Below are 16,468 nucleotides of genomic sequence, written 5' to 3'. Positions count from 1 at the left end.
TTAACCAACAAACAGCCAGACACTTCAGCTTATTAACCAACCAACCAACAAACAGCCAGACAGACACTTCAGCTTATTAACCAACAAACAGCCAGACAAAAACTTCAGCTTATTAACCAACAAACAGCCAGACAGACACTTCAGCTTATTAACCAACAAACAGCCAGACAGACACTTCAGCTTATTAACCAACAAACAGCCAGACAGACACTTCAAATCAAATCAAATTGTATTAGTCGCATGCGCCGAATAAAATAGGTGTAGACCTTACAGTGAAATGCTTACTTACGAGCCCCTCCCTAACCAACAATGCAGTTTACAATTTTTTTAATAATAATAATAAATAAATACAGATAAGAATAAGAAATAAAATAAACAAATAATTAAAGAGTAGCAGTAAAATAACAATAGACTATATACAGTGGCGTACTGGTACAGAGTCAATGTGTGGGGGCACCGGTTAGTTGAGATAATATGTACATGTGGGTAGAGTTATTAAAGTGACTATGCATAGATGATAACAACAGAGAGTAGCAGCGGTGTAAAAGAGGGGGGGGGGCAATGCAATTAGTCTGGGTAGCCATTTGATTAGGTGTTCAGGAGCCTTATGGCTTGGGGGTAGAAGCTGTTAAGAAGCCTCTTGGACCTAGACTTGGCGCTCCGGTACCGCATGCCGTGTGGTAGCAGAGAGAACAGTCTATTTCTAGGGTGGCTGGAGTCTTTGACAATTTTTACAGCCTTCCTCTGACACCGCCTGGTATAGAGGTCCTGGATGGCTGTGAGCTTGGCCCCAGTGATGTACTGGGCCGTTCGAACTACCCTCTGTAGTGCCTTGCTGTCGGAGGCTTAGCAGTTGCCATACCAGGCAGTGATGCAACCAGTCAGGGTGCTCTCGATGTTGCAGCTGTAGACACTTTTGAGGATCTAAGGACCCATGACAGATCTTTTCAGTCTCCTGAGGGGGACTAGGTTTTGTCGTGCCCTCTTCATGACTGTCTTGGTGTGCTTGGACCATGTTAGTTTGTTGATGATGTGGACACCAAGGAACTTGAAGCTCTCAACCTGCTCCACTGCAGCCCCGTCGATGAGAATGGGGGCATGCTAGGTCCTCTTTTTCCTGTAGTCCACAATCATCTCCTTAGTCTTGATCACGTTGAGGGAGAGGTTGTTGTCCTTGCACCACACGGCCAGGCCTTTGACCTCCTCCGTATAGGCTGTCTCGTCATTGTCGGTGATCAGGCCTACCACTGTTGTGTCATCGGCAAACTTAATGATGGTGTTGGAGTCGTGCCTGGCCGTGCAGTCATGAGTGAACAGGGAGTACAGGAGGGGGCTGAGCACGCACCCCTGAGGGGCCCCTGTGTTGAGGATCAGCGTGTGGGACGTGTTGTTATCTACCCTTACCACCTGGGGTCGGCCCGTCAGGAAGTTCAGGATCCAGATGCAGAGGGAGGTGTGTAGTCCCAGGGTCCTTAGATTATTGATTAGCTTTGAGGGCACTATGGTGTTGAACGCTGAGCTGTAGTCAATGAATAGCATTCTCACATAGGTGTTCCTTTTGTGCTGGTGGGAAAGGGCAGTGTGGAGTGCAATAGAGATTGCATCATCTGTGGATCTGTTGGGGCGGTTTGCAAATTGGAGTGGGTCTAGGGTTTCTGGGATAATGGTGTTGATGTGAGCCATGACCAGCCTTTCAAAGCAGTTCATGGCTACAGACGTGAGTGCTACGGGTCGGTAGTCTTTTAGGCAGGTTACCTTAGTGTTCTTGGGCACAGGGATATGGGGGTCTGCTTAAAACATGTTGGTATTACAGACTCGGACAGGGAGAAGTTGAAAATATCAGTGAAGACACTTGCCAGTTGGTCAGAGCATGCTCGCAGTACAGGTCCTGGTAATCCGTCTGTCCCAGCGGCCTTGTGAATGTTGACCTGTTTAAAGGTCTTACTCACATCGGCTGCGGAGAGCGTGATCACACAGTCTTCCGGAACAGCTGGTGCTCTCATGCATGTTCCAGTGCCATTTGCCGCGAAGCGAGCATAGAAGTAGTTTAGCTCGTCTGGTAAGCTCGTGTCACTGGGCAGCTCTCGGCTGTGCTTCCCTTTGTAGTCAGTAATGATTTGCAAGCCCTGCCACATCCGACGTGCGTCAGAGCATATGTAGTACGATTCAATCTTAGTCCTGTATTGATGCTTTGCCTGTTTGATGGTTCGTCGGAGGGCATAGTGAGATTTCTTATTAGCTTCCGGGGTTAAAGTCCCGCTCCTTGAAAGCAGCAGCTCAGTGCGGATGTTGCCGGGCTTCTGGTTGGGGTATGTACGTACAGTCACTGTGGGGACGACGTCATCGATGCACTTATTGATGAAGCCAATGACTGATGTGGTGTACTCCTCAATGCCATCAGAGGAATCCCGGAACATATTCCAGTCTGTCCTAGCAAAACAGTCCTATAGCTTAGCATCTGCTTCATCTGACCACTTTTTTTATTGATCTAGTCACTGGTGCTTCCTGCTTTAATTTTTGCTTGTAAGCAGAAATCAGGAGATTAGAATTTTGGTCAGATTTGGCAAATGGAGGGCGAGGGAGAGCTCTGTGTGTGGAGTAAAGGTGGTTCAGAGTATTTTTTCCTCTGGTTGCACATTTAACAGAAATTTGGTAAAACGGATTTAAGTTTCCCTGCATTAAAGTCCCCGGCTACTAGGACCTCTGGTTGAACATTTTCTTGTTTGCTTATGGCGGAATACAGCTCATTCAATGCTGTCTTAGTGCCAGCCTCTGACTGTGGTGGTATGGAAACAGCTACGAAAAATACAGATGAAAACTCTCTCGGTAGATAGTGTGGTCTACAGCTTATCATGATACTCTACCTCAGGCGAGCAATAGCTCGAGACTTCCTTAGATATCGTGCACCAGCTGTTATTTACAAAAATACATAGCCCGCCGCCCCATGTCTTACCAGACGTCGCTGTTCTGTCCTGCAGGTCCAGAGCATAACCAGCCAGCTGTATGTTTATAGTATCTTCGTTCAGCCACAGCTCCGTGAAGCATAAGATATTACAGTTTTGAATGTCCCGTTGGTAGTTTAATCTTACGCGTCGGTCATCTATTTTATTCTCCAAAGATTGCACATTTGCTAGCAGAATGGAAGAAAGTGGGGGTTTATTCGATCGCCTATGAATTCTCAGAAGGCAGCCTGCCCTTTGGCCCCTTTTTCTCCGCCTCCTCTTCACGCAAATCACGGGGATCTGGGCCTGTTCCCGAGAAAGCAGTATATCGTTGGCATCAGGCTCGACAGACTCGCAAATTTAAAAAAAGGATTCTGCCAGTCCATGGTGAGTAATCGCAGTCCTGATGTCCAGAAGTTATTTTCGGTCATAAGAGATGGTACCGGCAAAATTATGTACAATATAAGTAAAAATAATATGTTACAAAAAATGCAAATAAACAAACAAAAAAATCACAATCGGTTGGGAACATGTAAAACGTCTGCCTTCTTCTCCGGTGCTATTATTACTTATTAACCAACAAACAGCCAGACAGACACTTCAGCTTATTAACCAACAAACAGCCAGACAGACACTTCAGCTTATTAACCAACAAACAGCCAGACAGACACTTCAGCTTATTAACCAACAAACAGCCAGACAGACACTTCAGCTTATTAACCAACAAACAGCCAGACAGACACTTCAGCTTATTAACCAACAAACAGCCAGACAGACACTTCAGCTTATTAACCAACAAACAGCCAGACAGACACTTCAGCTTATTAACCAACAAACAACCAGACAGACACTTCAGCTTATTAACCAACAAACAGTCAGTCAGTGATTACAAGTCATAAACCAGACTAATATATCACTGAGCGTGTGTATCGACTATTGTTAAAAAGGTCTCCTGGACTACTGCACCCAAACACTAATTTAAGCCAGAAAACTCAGTAGGATATGAGCACGTCTTCTTGGGCATTTCATGTGTATTGCAAGTATTATCCATTTCATGTGTATTGCAAGTATTATCCATGTCATGTGTATTGCATGTGTTATCCATTTCATGTGTATTGCATGTGTTATCCATGTCATGTGTATTGCATGTGTTATCCATTTAATGTGTATTGCATGTGTCATCCATTTAATGTGTATTGTATGTGTTGTCCATGTCATGTGTATTGCATGTGATATCCATGTCATGTGTATTGCATGTGTTATCCATTTCATGTGTATTGCATGTGTTATCCATTTCATGTGTATTGCATGTGTTATCCATTTCATGTGTATTGCATGTGTTATCCATTTCATGTGTATTGCATGTGTTATCCAATTCATGTGTATTGCATGTGTTATCCATTTCATGTGTATTGCATGTGTTATCCATTTCATGTGTATTGCATGTGTTATCCATTTCATGTGTATTGCATGTGTTATCCATTTCATGTGTATTGCATGTGTTATCCATTTCATGTGTATTGCATGTGTTATCCATTTCATGTGTATTGCATGTGTTATCCATTTCATGTGTATTGCATGTGTTATCCATTTCATGTGTATTGCATGTGTTATCAATTTAATGTGTATTGCATGTGATATCCATGTCATGTGTATTGCATGTGTTATCCATTTCATGTGTATTGCATGTGTTATCCATTTCATGTGTATTGCATGTGATATCCATGTCATGTGTATTGCATGTGTTAACCATTTCATGTGTATTGCATGTGTTATCCATTTCATGTGTATTGCATGTGTTATCCATTTCATGTGTATTGCATGTGTTATCCATTTCATGTGTATTGCATGTGTTATCCATTTCATGTGTATTGCATGTGTTATCCATTTCATGTGTATTGCATGTGTTATCCATTTCATGTGTATTGCATGTGTTATCCATTTCATGTGTATTGCATGTGTTATCCATTTCATGTGTATTGCATGTGTTATCCATTTCATGTGTATTGCATGTGTTATCCATTTCATGTGTATTGCATGTGTTATCAATTTAATGTGTATTGCATGTGATATCCATGTCATGTGTATTGCATGTGTTATCCATTTCATGTGTATTGCATGTGTTATCCATTTCATGTGTATTGCATGTGATATCCATGTCATGTGTATTGCATGTGTTAACCATTTCATGTGTATTGCATGTGTTATCCATTTCATGTGTATTGCATGTGTTATCCATTTCATGTGTATTGCATGTGTTATCCATTTCATGTGTATTGCATGTGTTATCCATTTCATGTGTATTGCATGTGTTATCCATTTCATGTGTATCAACTCCTCAGCCGTTCCAGACTAAACCCAGACGCACATCACAGTGGACTAGCAGCAGTGGTGGGAGAGATCCAAGAACACAATAGCATAGCAGTGGAATGGAATCAATGCTGAGTGGTTGAAGCCCAAACAGACAGGTCACGACTCTAATCCGCTATAGTTAATGGATGTTGCTGTCTGCTGCCCAGTGTTCAGAACCCACCACCAGAGAGAACAGACAGGTCAGGATGTTGCTGTCTGCTGCCCAGTGTTCAGAACCCACCACCAGAGAGAACAGACAGGTCAGGATGTTGCTGTCTGCTGCCCAGTGTTTAGAACCCACCACCAGAGAGAACAGACAGGTCAGGATGTTGCCGTCTGCTGCCCAGTGTTCAGAACCCACCACCAGAGACAACAGGCTGCTCTTGTGATCCTCTGGACCAAAGGCAGTGTGACATTTCCACACCAGCCGGAGGAATTGTGGCACCATGGTTGCCTTCCGAATGACACCCTATTCCCTTTATAGCGCACTACTTTTTACCAGGGCCCATAGGGAATAGGGTGGCATTTGGGATGCAGGCCATGACACTGCCGGCTCTGTAAAGGGGTAAAGCCTTAGGCACCCTCTGGCAGCTCCCGCCCTCCTGCCTGCCTCTCCAATCCATTTCACAGGTTGGGTTCAGGGCAGCTGGGACCCCCTGGGTGAAACCTCCACGCAGGCAGAGAGAGTGGAGTGAGGAGAAGAGATTAAATCAGAAACTCATTGATTTCCTAAAAAGGTCAGCACTGCTTTCAGAGCATTGTCATTCTATCTGGAACAGTGAGGTTGAATAAGCCAATAAAACAGCTCTACTGCCTGCCAGCTCCCTACCAGCTCCCAGCTCCCTGAGGCCAATCAAGGCAGAGCAGGAGGGCTGGTGGTAGGGCTGAGGAGGAGGATGCTGCTGCGGAGGGCTGGGGATAGCAGGGGAGGTCTGGGGAGGGCAAGGGAGGGAAGGGGGAGCACGGGGGAAAGAAAATGAGGGCTGGGGAATACTAGGTGTGCAGGGGAGGGCTGGGTAAGACTGGTGAGAGCTGGGGAGGATGGGGGAGGAAAGGCGAAAGGGAGGCCCTCCATGAGGGGATCAAAGTGCATCCAGCCAGGCTGAAGACTTGCTCTGATTGTGCCTGCTGCTGAAGCCTGCTGGTCCTTGCTGGGTGCTGGGAGGTGGAGAGGCTTTGATATGCATCCCAAATGGCACCCTATTGCCTGTATAGTGCACTACGGACCCTGTTCGAAAGTATTGCACTATAAAGGGAATAGGGTGCCTTTTGGGATGAAGCCAATGCCCATATTGTAACTTGGCACTGGCAGGCGGTGTAAGGAGTGGCACTGGGTTGGATTAATTAAAGAGTGGGAAGAAGGCTGGGGTGCTCGGGACCATGCCCAATCTGGTGTTGTGGCTATGGACGCCCACCTCTGACTTCGAGGCAGATTAAAAGGCAGAGAAAGACTATTTATTTATATTTTGCAAAACACATGAACAGGTGCGTAAGCTACACTCCAGAGGTGGTACATCTTTGCACTGGCACACGTGCTGCATGCTGATGCAGTTGGACTCATTGTGCAGAGGTAAAATAAAACGCATGAAAGTAGCAATGCAGCAGAGTTAGCACACAGCGGAGTATCAAATTAAAAGTAATGAGGATCTCTTATTCCCATGTTACCTCCCAAAATACACCACAGCAGCAACTGCATCTGCATCACTATCAGCATCTAACTGGCATACATTAACCAGGCAAATTCTGATTATATTGCATTAACAAGGCAAAATATAATTATGATTATATTGCATTAACAAGGCATATTATAATTATGATTATATTGCATTAACAAGGCAAATTGTAAATCATAAATTGAATGACTGTGCATGTATCCACAGTCACAGTGTTCACAACCAAACTGTGAAATGAGGACTTGCATAACAAAGAGAGAACGAGACCCGTTTCTGTGTTATTAATCAAGCTATTCTTAAAACAACAACGCTCCTCTCTACGACAACAGTCATCAAGATAACAGCAAGCACAATGAAACTCCCAGAATTCCTTTTGATTCACGCAGATGAAAGTGTTAGTAAATTAGGCTGAATGTTCTACAGACACGAAAGAGGAAAGGAGAGAGGGAAGAAAAGTGGAATAAACAGACAAAGGGGGCTGTAAGCAGTGTGGTGTGGTGTGGAGTGGAGAGAGAGAGAGAGAGAGAGAGAGAGAGAGAGAGAGAGAGAGAGAGAGAGAGAGAGAGAGAGAGAGAGAGAGAGAGAGAGAGAGAGAGAGACAGAGACAGAGACAGAGACAGAGAGAGAGAGATTGGCTCGCTATGAGATGTAATTTTCAGGCCCCATTCCCTCCGATCCGAACCCCACCTCTCCTGGCTCCTGTCACCAACAACACAAAGCCTTCTCTTCCAGCAGTAGGAAGCAGCACCCCCGGTTAAGATAACAGGGCTTTTAAAAAGTCCAGTTTAGAGAAATAAATAATTCTGTATGGTGTACAAACACACAACAGAATATACAGTGCCTTCAGAAAGTATTCATACCCCTTGACTTATTCCACATTTTGTTGTGTTACAGCCTGAATTGATTTGAACATGTTCTCACCACCTACACACAATACCCCGTAATGACAAAGTGGAAAACATGTTTGTCGGAATTTTAGCAAATTTATTGAAAATTAAATACAGAAATATCTAATTTACACCCCTGAGTCAATGCATGTTCGAATCACCTTTGGAAGCGATTACAGCTGTGAGTCTTTCTGGGTAAGTCTCTAAGAGCTTTTCACACCTGGATTGTGCAACATTTGCCCATTATTCTTTTCTAAATTATTCTTGTTGATCATTGCTAGACAACCATTTTCAGATATTGCCATAGATTTTCAAGCAGATTTAAGTCAAAACTAACTTGGTTACTCAGAAACCTTCACTGAATTCAGGACAAAACTTTAATTGCTGTCATGTTTTTTTTCAGTATTATTTCAGTGCCTTGTTACAAACAGGATGCATGTTTTGGAATATTTGTATTCTGTACAGGCTTCCTTCTTTTCACTCTGTCAATTAGGTTAGTATTGTGACGTAACTAAGTTGCTAATCCATCCTCAATTTTCTCCTATCACAGCCATTAAACTCTGTAACTGTTTTAAAGTCACCATTGGCCTCATGGTGAAATCCCTGAGCGGTTTCCATCCTCTCTGGCAACTGAGTTAGAAAGGACGCTTGTATCTTTGCATTGACTGATTATATTGAAACAAACAAATTCAATGTCTGCTTATTTATTTTTTGTTTTCATCTACCAATAGTTGTCCTTCTTTGCTAGGCTGAATCTGGACTTTGTGGTTGAATCTGTGTTTAAAATGCCCTACTCGACTGAGGTACCTTACAGATAATTGTATGTGTATCATATATCATTGTATCATGTTAAACGCTATTATTGCACACAGAGTAAGTCCATGCAACTTATTATGTGACGTGTTAAACACACTTGTAGTCCTGAACTTATTCATGATTGCCATAACAAAGGGGTTAAATACTTATTGACTCAAGACTTTTCAGCTTTTCATTTTTTATTAATTGGTTAACATTCTGAAAACATAATATCAGTTTGACATTATGGGGTATTGTGTGAAGGCCAGCGATAAAAAATCTCAATTTAATCCATTGTAAATTCAGGCTGTAACACAACAAAATGGGGAAAAAGTCAAAGAGTGTAAATACATTCTGAAGTCACTGTAGGAGAGGGTTAATGATACAACTAGGCTAAATCACGAGGATGAGAGTGGTGAACCGCGCCCTAGTGGTGAATGTTGGACAATGCGTTTCACACCCAATCCCTTTCACTCTGTAGACACTTAAGGAATAAAACACATTTTTCAAATTCAATTCAAGCCTGCACTGCCCAGCCACACTAGCCCATTACAGTGCAATGACTGTAGCTGTCAATGATCAAGTTACTGAGAGATAGATTGAAGAGAGAGAGAGTGGGAGAGAGATAGACTGAGAAGAGAGCGAGCAAAAGAGCGAAAGAGAGAAAGAGAGAGACTGAGGAGAAAGAGAGCGAGGAGAAAGAGAGAGAGAGGAGAAAGAGAGAGAAGGGAGAAAGAGAGAGAGAGGAGAAAGAGAGAGACTAAGGAGAGCGAGAGAGAGATTGGGAGTGAAGCTGTTTTCCGAGATGACTGTGACAGGAAATGATCAGTTAGTGGTGAGTGACAAGGTCAGAGACAAGCAGGATAGGAAGATAGACAGACAACCACAGCTCATATCTGCCATTCCTGGCATCCCAGCCCAGCTATTAGATAAGCCTGGAGTGATTATTAGTGGGCCTTGACCTGGGAGAGCTGTAGTTGATCATTTATTCACAATGATTTGTGTTGACCAGCATCAGTGATCACTGACGTAAGCATCCAACTTCCCAGTTACCATCATGTAACTGACTTATGTATTTCCCCACACGACATTCCAACACGAATGAGTGACATTGGGCGATTGGTTATTAACCGAACGCCCAAAGGAGCAGACAACAACACAGTTTGACCTATGGGATTTCTCTTGTGGAGGTGTTGTGCATATTTCTGTGACCATTACCTGTGAGCTTCTTGATGGGCTGCAGCCGGACACTGATGGTCTGGTGTGTGAGCAGTGGGGAGGAGGGAAGGGAGCGTGAAACGCCCTCCATGATGCGGATGTGCTGCATGCCCTCGGTCATAGAGAGAGGCGGAAGGGCATAGTCGCCCTCAAAGGCACAGTCACTGTCTATACTACCACCTGCAGGAGGAAGCAGAAAAGTCAGCGTCACAAGACAATAATATTAATGTTCCACGCATATACTACCTATTTTATTTAACGTCTGGCATTACAACATTTACAGTATTGTGAGTGTAGTCATAGATGTTTCAGAACAGTTATTAGCGTCTTTGTTGTGCATTGTATTGCATTATGCATAACTTATAAGGCATTATACATGTGCTTCTAGTGGCATTGTAGATACTTAGCAAACCGGGAACATTCCCAGAACATTAGACAAGATTCTCCTTAAGTTCTAGTTAAGGTTTTATCTAACATTAGGATGATAACATCCCAAAAACATTAAAAATAAAGTTTTAAATACCTTTTTTTATGTTTTAAATGAACTATCCTTGGAATGTTCGCCTAACATTCCCCAAAAGTTTTTATTAGGTTTCCAGGTAACGTAATATCACAATGTATCAGTAATGTTTTCCCAGCAAACTAAATTGGTTCTGTGAACGTTCCTAGAACATTTGTTAGGTTGCAGAAAATGTTCTCATAAGACAAAAACTGTCCAGTCGTGCTGATGATTATGCAATGCTTGAATAAAACATTTGCCTGATGTTGCAAGAACGTTCCCAGAACACATTTAGTCTGTTCTTTAAAGGTTCCCAGAATGTTTCATTAGGTTGTGGGAACAGTCTGGTGGTAACATTGTGGGGACATCACAAAAGACATGTTCCCATAACACAAAAACTGTCCAGTTGTGCGGATGATTATACGTTTATTTTAGGGTGCAAAAAACATTAACCTGATATTACAAGAACATTACCAGAACAAATGCATTATGTTCTTTAAAAGTTCCTCACACATTTCTTTAGGTTGTGGTAACATTGACGCGCAGGGTTAATGATCTGGCTGCATATCTGAAAATTGCAAGTTCAATCCCACATATTCTTTAACCATGTTTCTTTATTGTGGATCAGATATACTCTACTAAAAGAAAGGATCTCTTTATTTTGTCCAGATTTATAAATTCAGACTGATATGCAGAATATAGACTAACTGTAAAAAAACGCACCCGATATAATTCCGCCTTTGAGATGCTTGATATGGTCCCCACGTCTTATTTTTCATGATCTGAAAGGCGAAAGTGATCCTAGATCAGCACTTACAGTCTTGGATATCTTGTAAATATGAGCCCGGAAGTTCGCAGAATACACAGAGGATGGGTGAAGTGATGGGGAATAACCCAGTTACCAGTATTTCCTTGGGTTAGTTATGTCTAAGAAGATTAAAAATGAAGCATGGAATTCCTGATTGACCATACTGCCATGGCTACACACTTAGAACAGATGTGTAAAAAACAACACGCTGTGTTATTTTTTAACACATCCGTGTGTCTAGCTAGGGATAACGTGTTACTTTTAACACAATCAATGTGTTGTCACATTTAACACGAGTTGTGTAAATTATTCAAGACACCCTTTCAACACACATCCTATAGAATATCCTATCAGATTTTGGAACCTGTCCTATAGGATTTTACTACCCTCGCCTTCTGGATGATAGCGGGGTGAACAGGCAGTGGCTCGGGTGGTTGTTGTACTTGATGATCTTTTTGTCCTTCTTGTGACATCAGGTGCTGTAGGTGTCCTGGAGGGCAGGTAGTATTCCCCCCGGTGATGCGTTGGGCAGACCGCACCACCCTCTGGAGATCCCTGCGGTGCGGGTGGTGCAGTTGCCGTACCAGGAGGTGATACAGCCCGACAGGATGCTCTCAATTGTGCATCTGTAAAAGTTTGTGAGGGTTTTAGGTGCCAAGACAAATTTCTTCAGCCTCCTGAGGTTGAAGAGGTGCTGTTGCGCCTTCTTCACCACACTGTTTGTGTGGGTGGACCATTTCAGATCGTCAGTGATGTGTACATTGAGGAACTTGAAGCTTTTCACCTTCTCCACTGTGGTCCCGTCGATGTGGATGGGGGGTGCTCCCTCTGCTGTTTCCTGAAGGCCACGATAAGCTCCTTTGTTTTGTTGACGTTGGATGAGAGATTATTTTCCTGGCACCACACTCCCAGGGCCCTCACCTCCTCCATATAGGCTGTCTAGTCATTACATTTACATTTACATTTAAGTCATTTAGCAGACGCTCTTATCCAGAGCGACTTACAAATTGGTGCATTCACCTTATGATATCCAGTGGAACAGGTAGGAAACAACCCTACCTACCTCATTGTTGGTAATCAGGCCTACTACCGTTGTGTCGTCTGCAAACTTGATGATTGAGTTGGAGGTGTGTGAGGCCACGCAGTCATGGGTGAACAGAGAGTACAGGAGGGTGCTGAGCACGCATTCTTGTGGGGCCCCAGTGTTGAGGATCAATGAAGTGGAGGGGTTGTTTCCTACCTTCCCACCTGGGGGCGGCCTGTCAGGAAGTCCAGGACCCAGTTGCACAGGGCAGGGTTCAGACCCAGGGCCTCAAGCTTAGTGATGAGCTTGGAGGGTACTATGGTGTTGAATGCTGAGTTATAGTCAATGAACAGCATTCTTACAAAGGTATTCCTCTTGTCCAGATGGGATAGGGCAGTTTGCAGTGCGATGGCGATTACATTGTTTGTGGATCTATTGGGGCGGTAAGCAAATTGAAATGGGTCTAGGGTGTCAGGTAAGGCAGAGGTGATATGATCCTTGACTGGTCTCTCAAAGCACTTCATGATGACAGAAGTGAGTGCTATGGGGCGACAGTCATTTAGTTCAGTTACCTTTGCTTTCTTGGGTACAGGAAGAATGGTGGACATCTTGAAGCATGTGGGGACAGCAGACTGGGATAGGGAGAGATTGAATATGTCCGTAAACACTCTAGCCAACTGGCCTGCGCATGCTCTGAGGACACGACTAGGGATTCCGTTTGGGTTGGCAGGCTTAGTGAGAGTTAACATGCTTAAATGTCTTACTCACGTCGGCCACGGAGAAGGAGAGCCCACAGTCTTTGGTAGCGGGCCGCGTCGGTGGCACTGTGTTATCCTCAAAGACGTCGGTGTTTATCCTCAAAGACGTCAGTGTTTCCGATCATATAACATTCTGTAATTAATGTTGTTGTATTGTACTCAAACTAATGACAACAAACTATCATTTAATGGGTTCTAATAAGATTCTGATTGGGGTGACACAATCCTACAAGACTCCTTTAGGATACATTTATTTTAATCCGTCTGTCTGCATATTTAAAGACATGGCATAAGAAGGTGCAGTGAGATACCCAATGGGTTGGACGACACTTTTCTTGTCAATCATCTTGTAAAAACATACTTCAAAACTGGAAATCAACCAGTCATCCATCATTAACACAATGGAAAGGTCAAATGCAGTATTATCTAAATGTTGAAAGTGTGTGGGCAACAGAGAGAAACAAATTGGTGCAGGTTTAGGCCATGTGGCAGATGATACTTGTCACACCCTGGCCTTAGTATTCTTTGTTTTCTTTATTATTTTAGTTAGGTCAGGGTGTGACATGGGGAATGTATGTGTTTTTGTAGTGTCTATGGTGGTTGTATGGTTTAGGGGGTTAAATAGAGTAGATGGGTTTGTGTTTAATATAGGTGTCTAGCTGTGTCTATGGTTGCCTGAATGGTTCTCAATCAGAGACAGATGTCATTAATTGTCTCTGATTGGGAGCCATATTTAAGGCAGCCATAGGCACTAGGTTAATGTGGGTAATTGTCTATGTTGTACGTTTGTAGCCTGTGTGTGCACTTACGTCATTAGCTTCACGATTCGTTTGTTGTTTTGTTTCAGTTTGTTATAGTGTTTGTTGCGTGTTTTTTTTTTCCTTTCTCTACAATAAAAGAGAATGTATTTTGCACACGCTGCGCCTTGGTCCACTTTCTCTCAGCAAGACGATCGTGACAATACTGGGCAGGGGTGAGGTTGTGGATGTTTGTGTGCATCTGTATGTTGTCGTTTGTATGTGTGTTTTGTATTGTAAAAAACATATCACATAAAAATGTAAAAACTATAGGATCCAATCAGATTTCTTTTGAATTCCAATAGGAAAGAAAGTACTCCAATAGGATATAGGATTCTGATAGAGGTGACAAAATCGTATAAGACTGCGAGAATCCTATAGGATCTAATATGATCACTTTTTATTTCTAATAGGAAAACTGTAGTCCAACAGGATTCCAACAGGATTTTGATAGAGGTGACAAAATCCTATATGATTGTGAGAATCTTGGATTCTATTGGAAAAATCACTAATCCCACAGGATTTTTTTAAAGGGCAACACTTTATGTTAAAAGTAACACAACATGGATGTGTTAAAAAAATGGTTGATGTGTCTTACACATTTTGTGTTGTATTCCAACTTCAGTAAATGACTGGGAAAGACGTGTAGAATATGTTTTGCCATTTATTGTCACGTTCCTGACCTGTTTTCCGTTGTTTTGTATTTGTTTTAGTTGGTCAGGGCGTGAGTTGGGTGGGTTGGTCTAGGTTTGATTTTCTATGTTGGGATTTTGTGTTCGGCCTGGTATGATTCTCAATTGCCAGCAGCATACCACCCTGCATACCAGTGCTGCATCGGATGCATACTGCTGCATCCGCATCTTGGTCCGATCCATGCTCCTCCTCGTCTGAGGAGGAGAACGACTACGACAGCCGTTACATTTATTCAATTCAAACAGTGCTGCATATATGAAAACAACTGCTGTACTTGCAAAATATCCTTCTTTAAATATTTCAAATGTGTTATTTAGTTCTTAGTTCTTTTAGTTCCAGCATGTAAGATTTGCAGTCCAGGGAAATTCAGCGCACGTGACTGTAACGCTCGTCGTTAGGTGGAAGAGAGGAGGACCAAAGCGCAGCGTGGTACGTTTCCATATTTATTGGAAACACTTAACAACACGAACAAAACAATAAACAGAAAATGAAACTAACGACGCTACAGACCTGAACATGTGAACATACAGACAACGAACGCACGAACAGGAACAATCACCCACAAACAAACAGTGAAAACAGTCAACCTTAATATGGTTCCCAATCAGAGACAATGACAAACACCTGCCCCTGATTGAGAACCATATTAGGCCAAACTATAAACCCAACATAAACACATAACATAGAATGCCCACCCAGCTCACGTCCTGACCAACTAAACAAGACTGAACAAAGGAAATAAGGTCAGGAACGTGACAGTACCCCCCCCCCCCCCAAGGTGCGGACTCCGGCCGCAAAACCTGAACCTATAGGGGAGGGTCTGGGTGGGCATCTGTCCACGGTGGCGGCTCTGGCTCTGGACGTGGCCCCCACCCCACCATAGTTAATCCCCGCTTCCGTGGCCTCCTCTTAATGGCGACCCTCCATATTAACCCCACCGGACTAAGGGGCAGCACCGGACTGAGGGGCAGCACCGGACTGAGGGGCAGCACCGGACTGAGGGGCAGCTCCGGACTGAGGGGCAGCTCCGGACTGAGGGGGAATTCCGGCATCGCCGGCGTGACAGGTAGCTCTGGCAGCTCCTGGCTGACTGACGACTCTGGCAGATCCTGGCTGACTGCGGCTCTGTCAGCTCCTGGCTGACTGACGGCTCTGGCAGATCCTGGCTGACTGACGGCTCTGGCAGATCCTGGCTGACTGACGGCTCTGGCAGATCCTGGCTGGCTGACGGCTCTGGCAGCTCCTGGCTGGCTGGCGGCTCTGGCAGCTCCTGGCTGGCTGGCGGCTCTGGCAGCTCCTGGCTGGCAGGCGGCTCTGGCAGCTCCTGGCTGGCTGGCGGCTTTGAAGGCTCAGGACAGACGGGCGGCTTTGAAGGCTCAGGACAGACGGGCGGCTCAGACGGCACTGGGCAGACGGGCAGCGCAGGCGGTGCTGGGCAGACGGACAGCTCAGACGGCGCTGGGCAGACGGGCAGTGCAGGCGGCGCTGGGCAGACGGGCAGTGCAGGCGGCACTGGGCAGACGGGCAGCGCAGGCGGCGCTGGGCAGATGGGCAGTGCAGGCGGCGCTGGGCAGACGGGCAGTGCAGGCGGCGCTGGGTAGAAGGGTACACCTGTAGGGAGGAGACGGAGAGACAGCCTAGTGCGTGGGGCTGCCACAGGACCCACCAGGCTGGGGAGACCTACAGGAGACTTGGTGTTAGGAGGAGGCACCTGAAGGACCGGGCTGTGGGGGAGCACTGGAGCACAGCCTTGGCACCACTCCCCCAGGCTGGACTACTACTCTAACCCGGACCCTCCAGAGTGCAGGCACAGGTTGAACCGGGCTGTGGGTGAGCACTGGAGATCTAGTGCCTACTACGCGCACCTCTCCCTTAGGCTCCACTCCCACATTTGCCTGGTACGAGCGGAGCGCAGGCATAGGACGCACTGCACCCTCCCAGCGCCCCGGAGACCCAGCACGCAGAGCCGGCGCAGGATACCCTGGACCGAAACGGCGTACTGGAGACCAGACACGCTGAGCA

At 44.8% G+C, this 16,468-nt stretch overlaps 1 protein-coding gene across 4 annotated transcripts in view; it reads right to left on the bottom strand.

Annotated features, from left to right (window-relative positions):
• The window catches only part of tanc2b (tetratricopeptide repeat, ankyrin repeat and coiled-coil containing 2b), a 237,133-nt gene that overhangs the window by 101,686 nt on the left and 118,979 nt on the right, over positions 1 to 16,468 (bottom strand). For all 4 annotated transcript variants that reach the window (XM_071409516.1, XM_071409517.1, XM_071409519.1 and 1 more), the window contains one exon: positions 9,868 to 10,047. In XM_071409516.1, coding sequence (XP_071265617.1) covers positions 9,868 to 10,047 — 180 coding nt within the window. The remainder of the gene's footprint in view (positions 1 to 9,867; positions 10,048 to 16,468) is intronic.

This window comes from Salvelinus alpinus, chromosome 7 (genome assembly GCF_045679555.1).
Source record: "Salvelinus alpinus chromosome 7, SLU_Salpinus.1, whole genome shotgun sequence".
Taxonomy (NCBI): Eukaryota; Metazoa; Chordata; class Actinopteri; order Salmoniformes; family Salmonidae; genus Salvelinus; species Salvelinus alpinus.
Note: the sequence above shows the minus strand (reverse complement) of the source record. Positions and strands in the feature narration are given on the sequence as shown.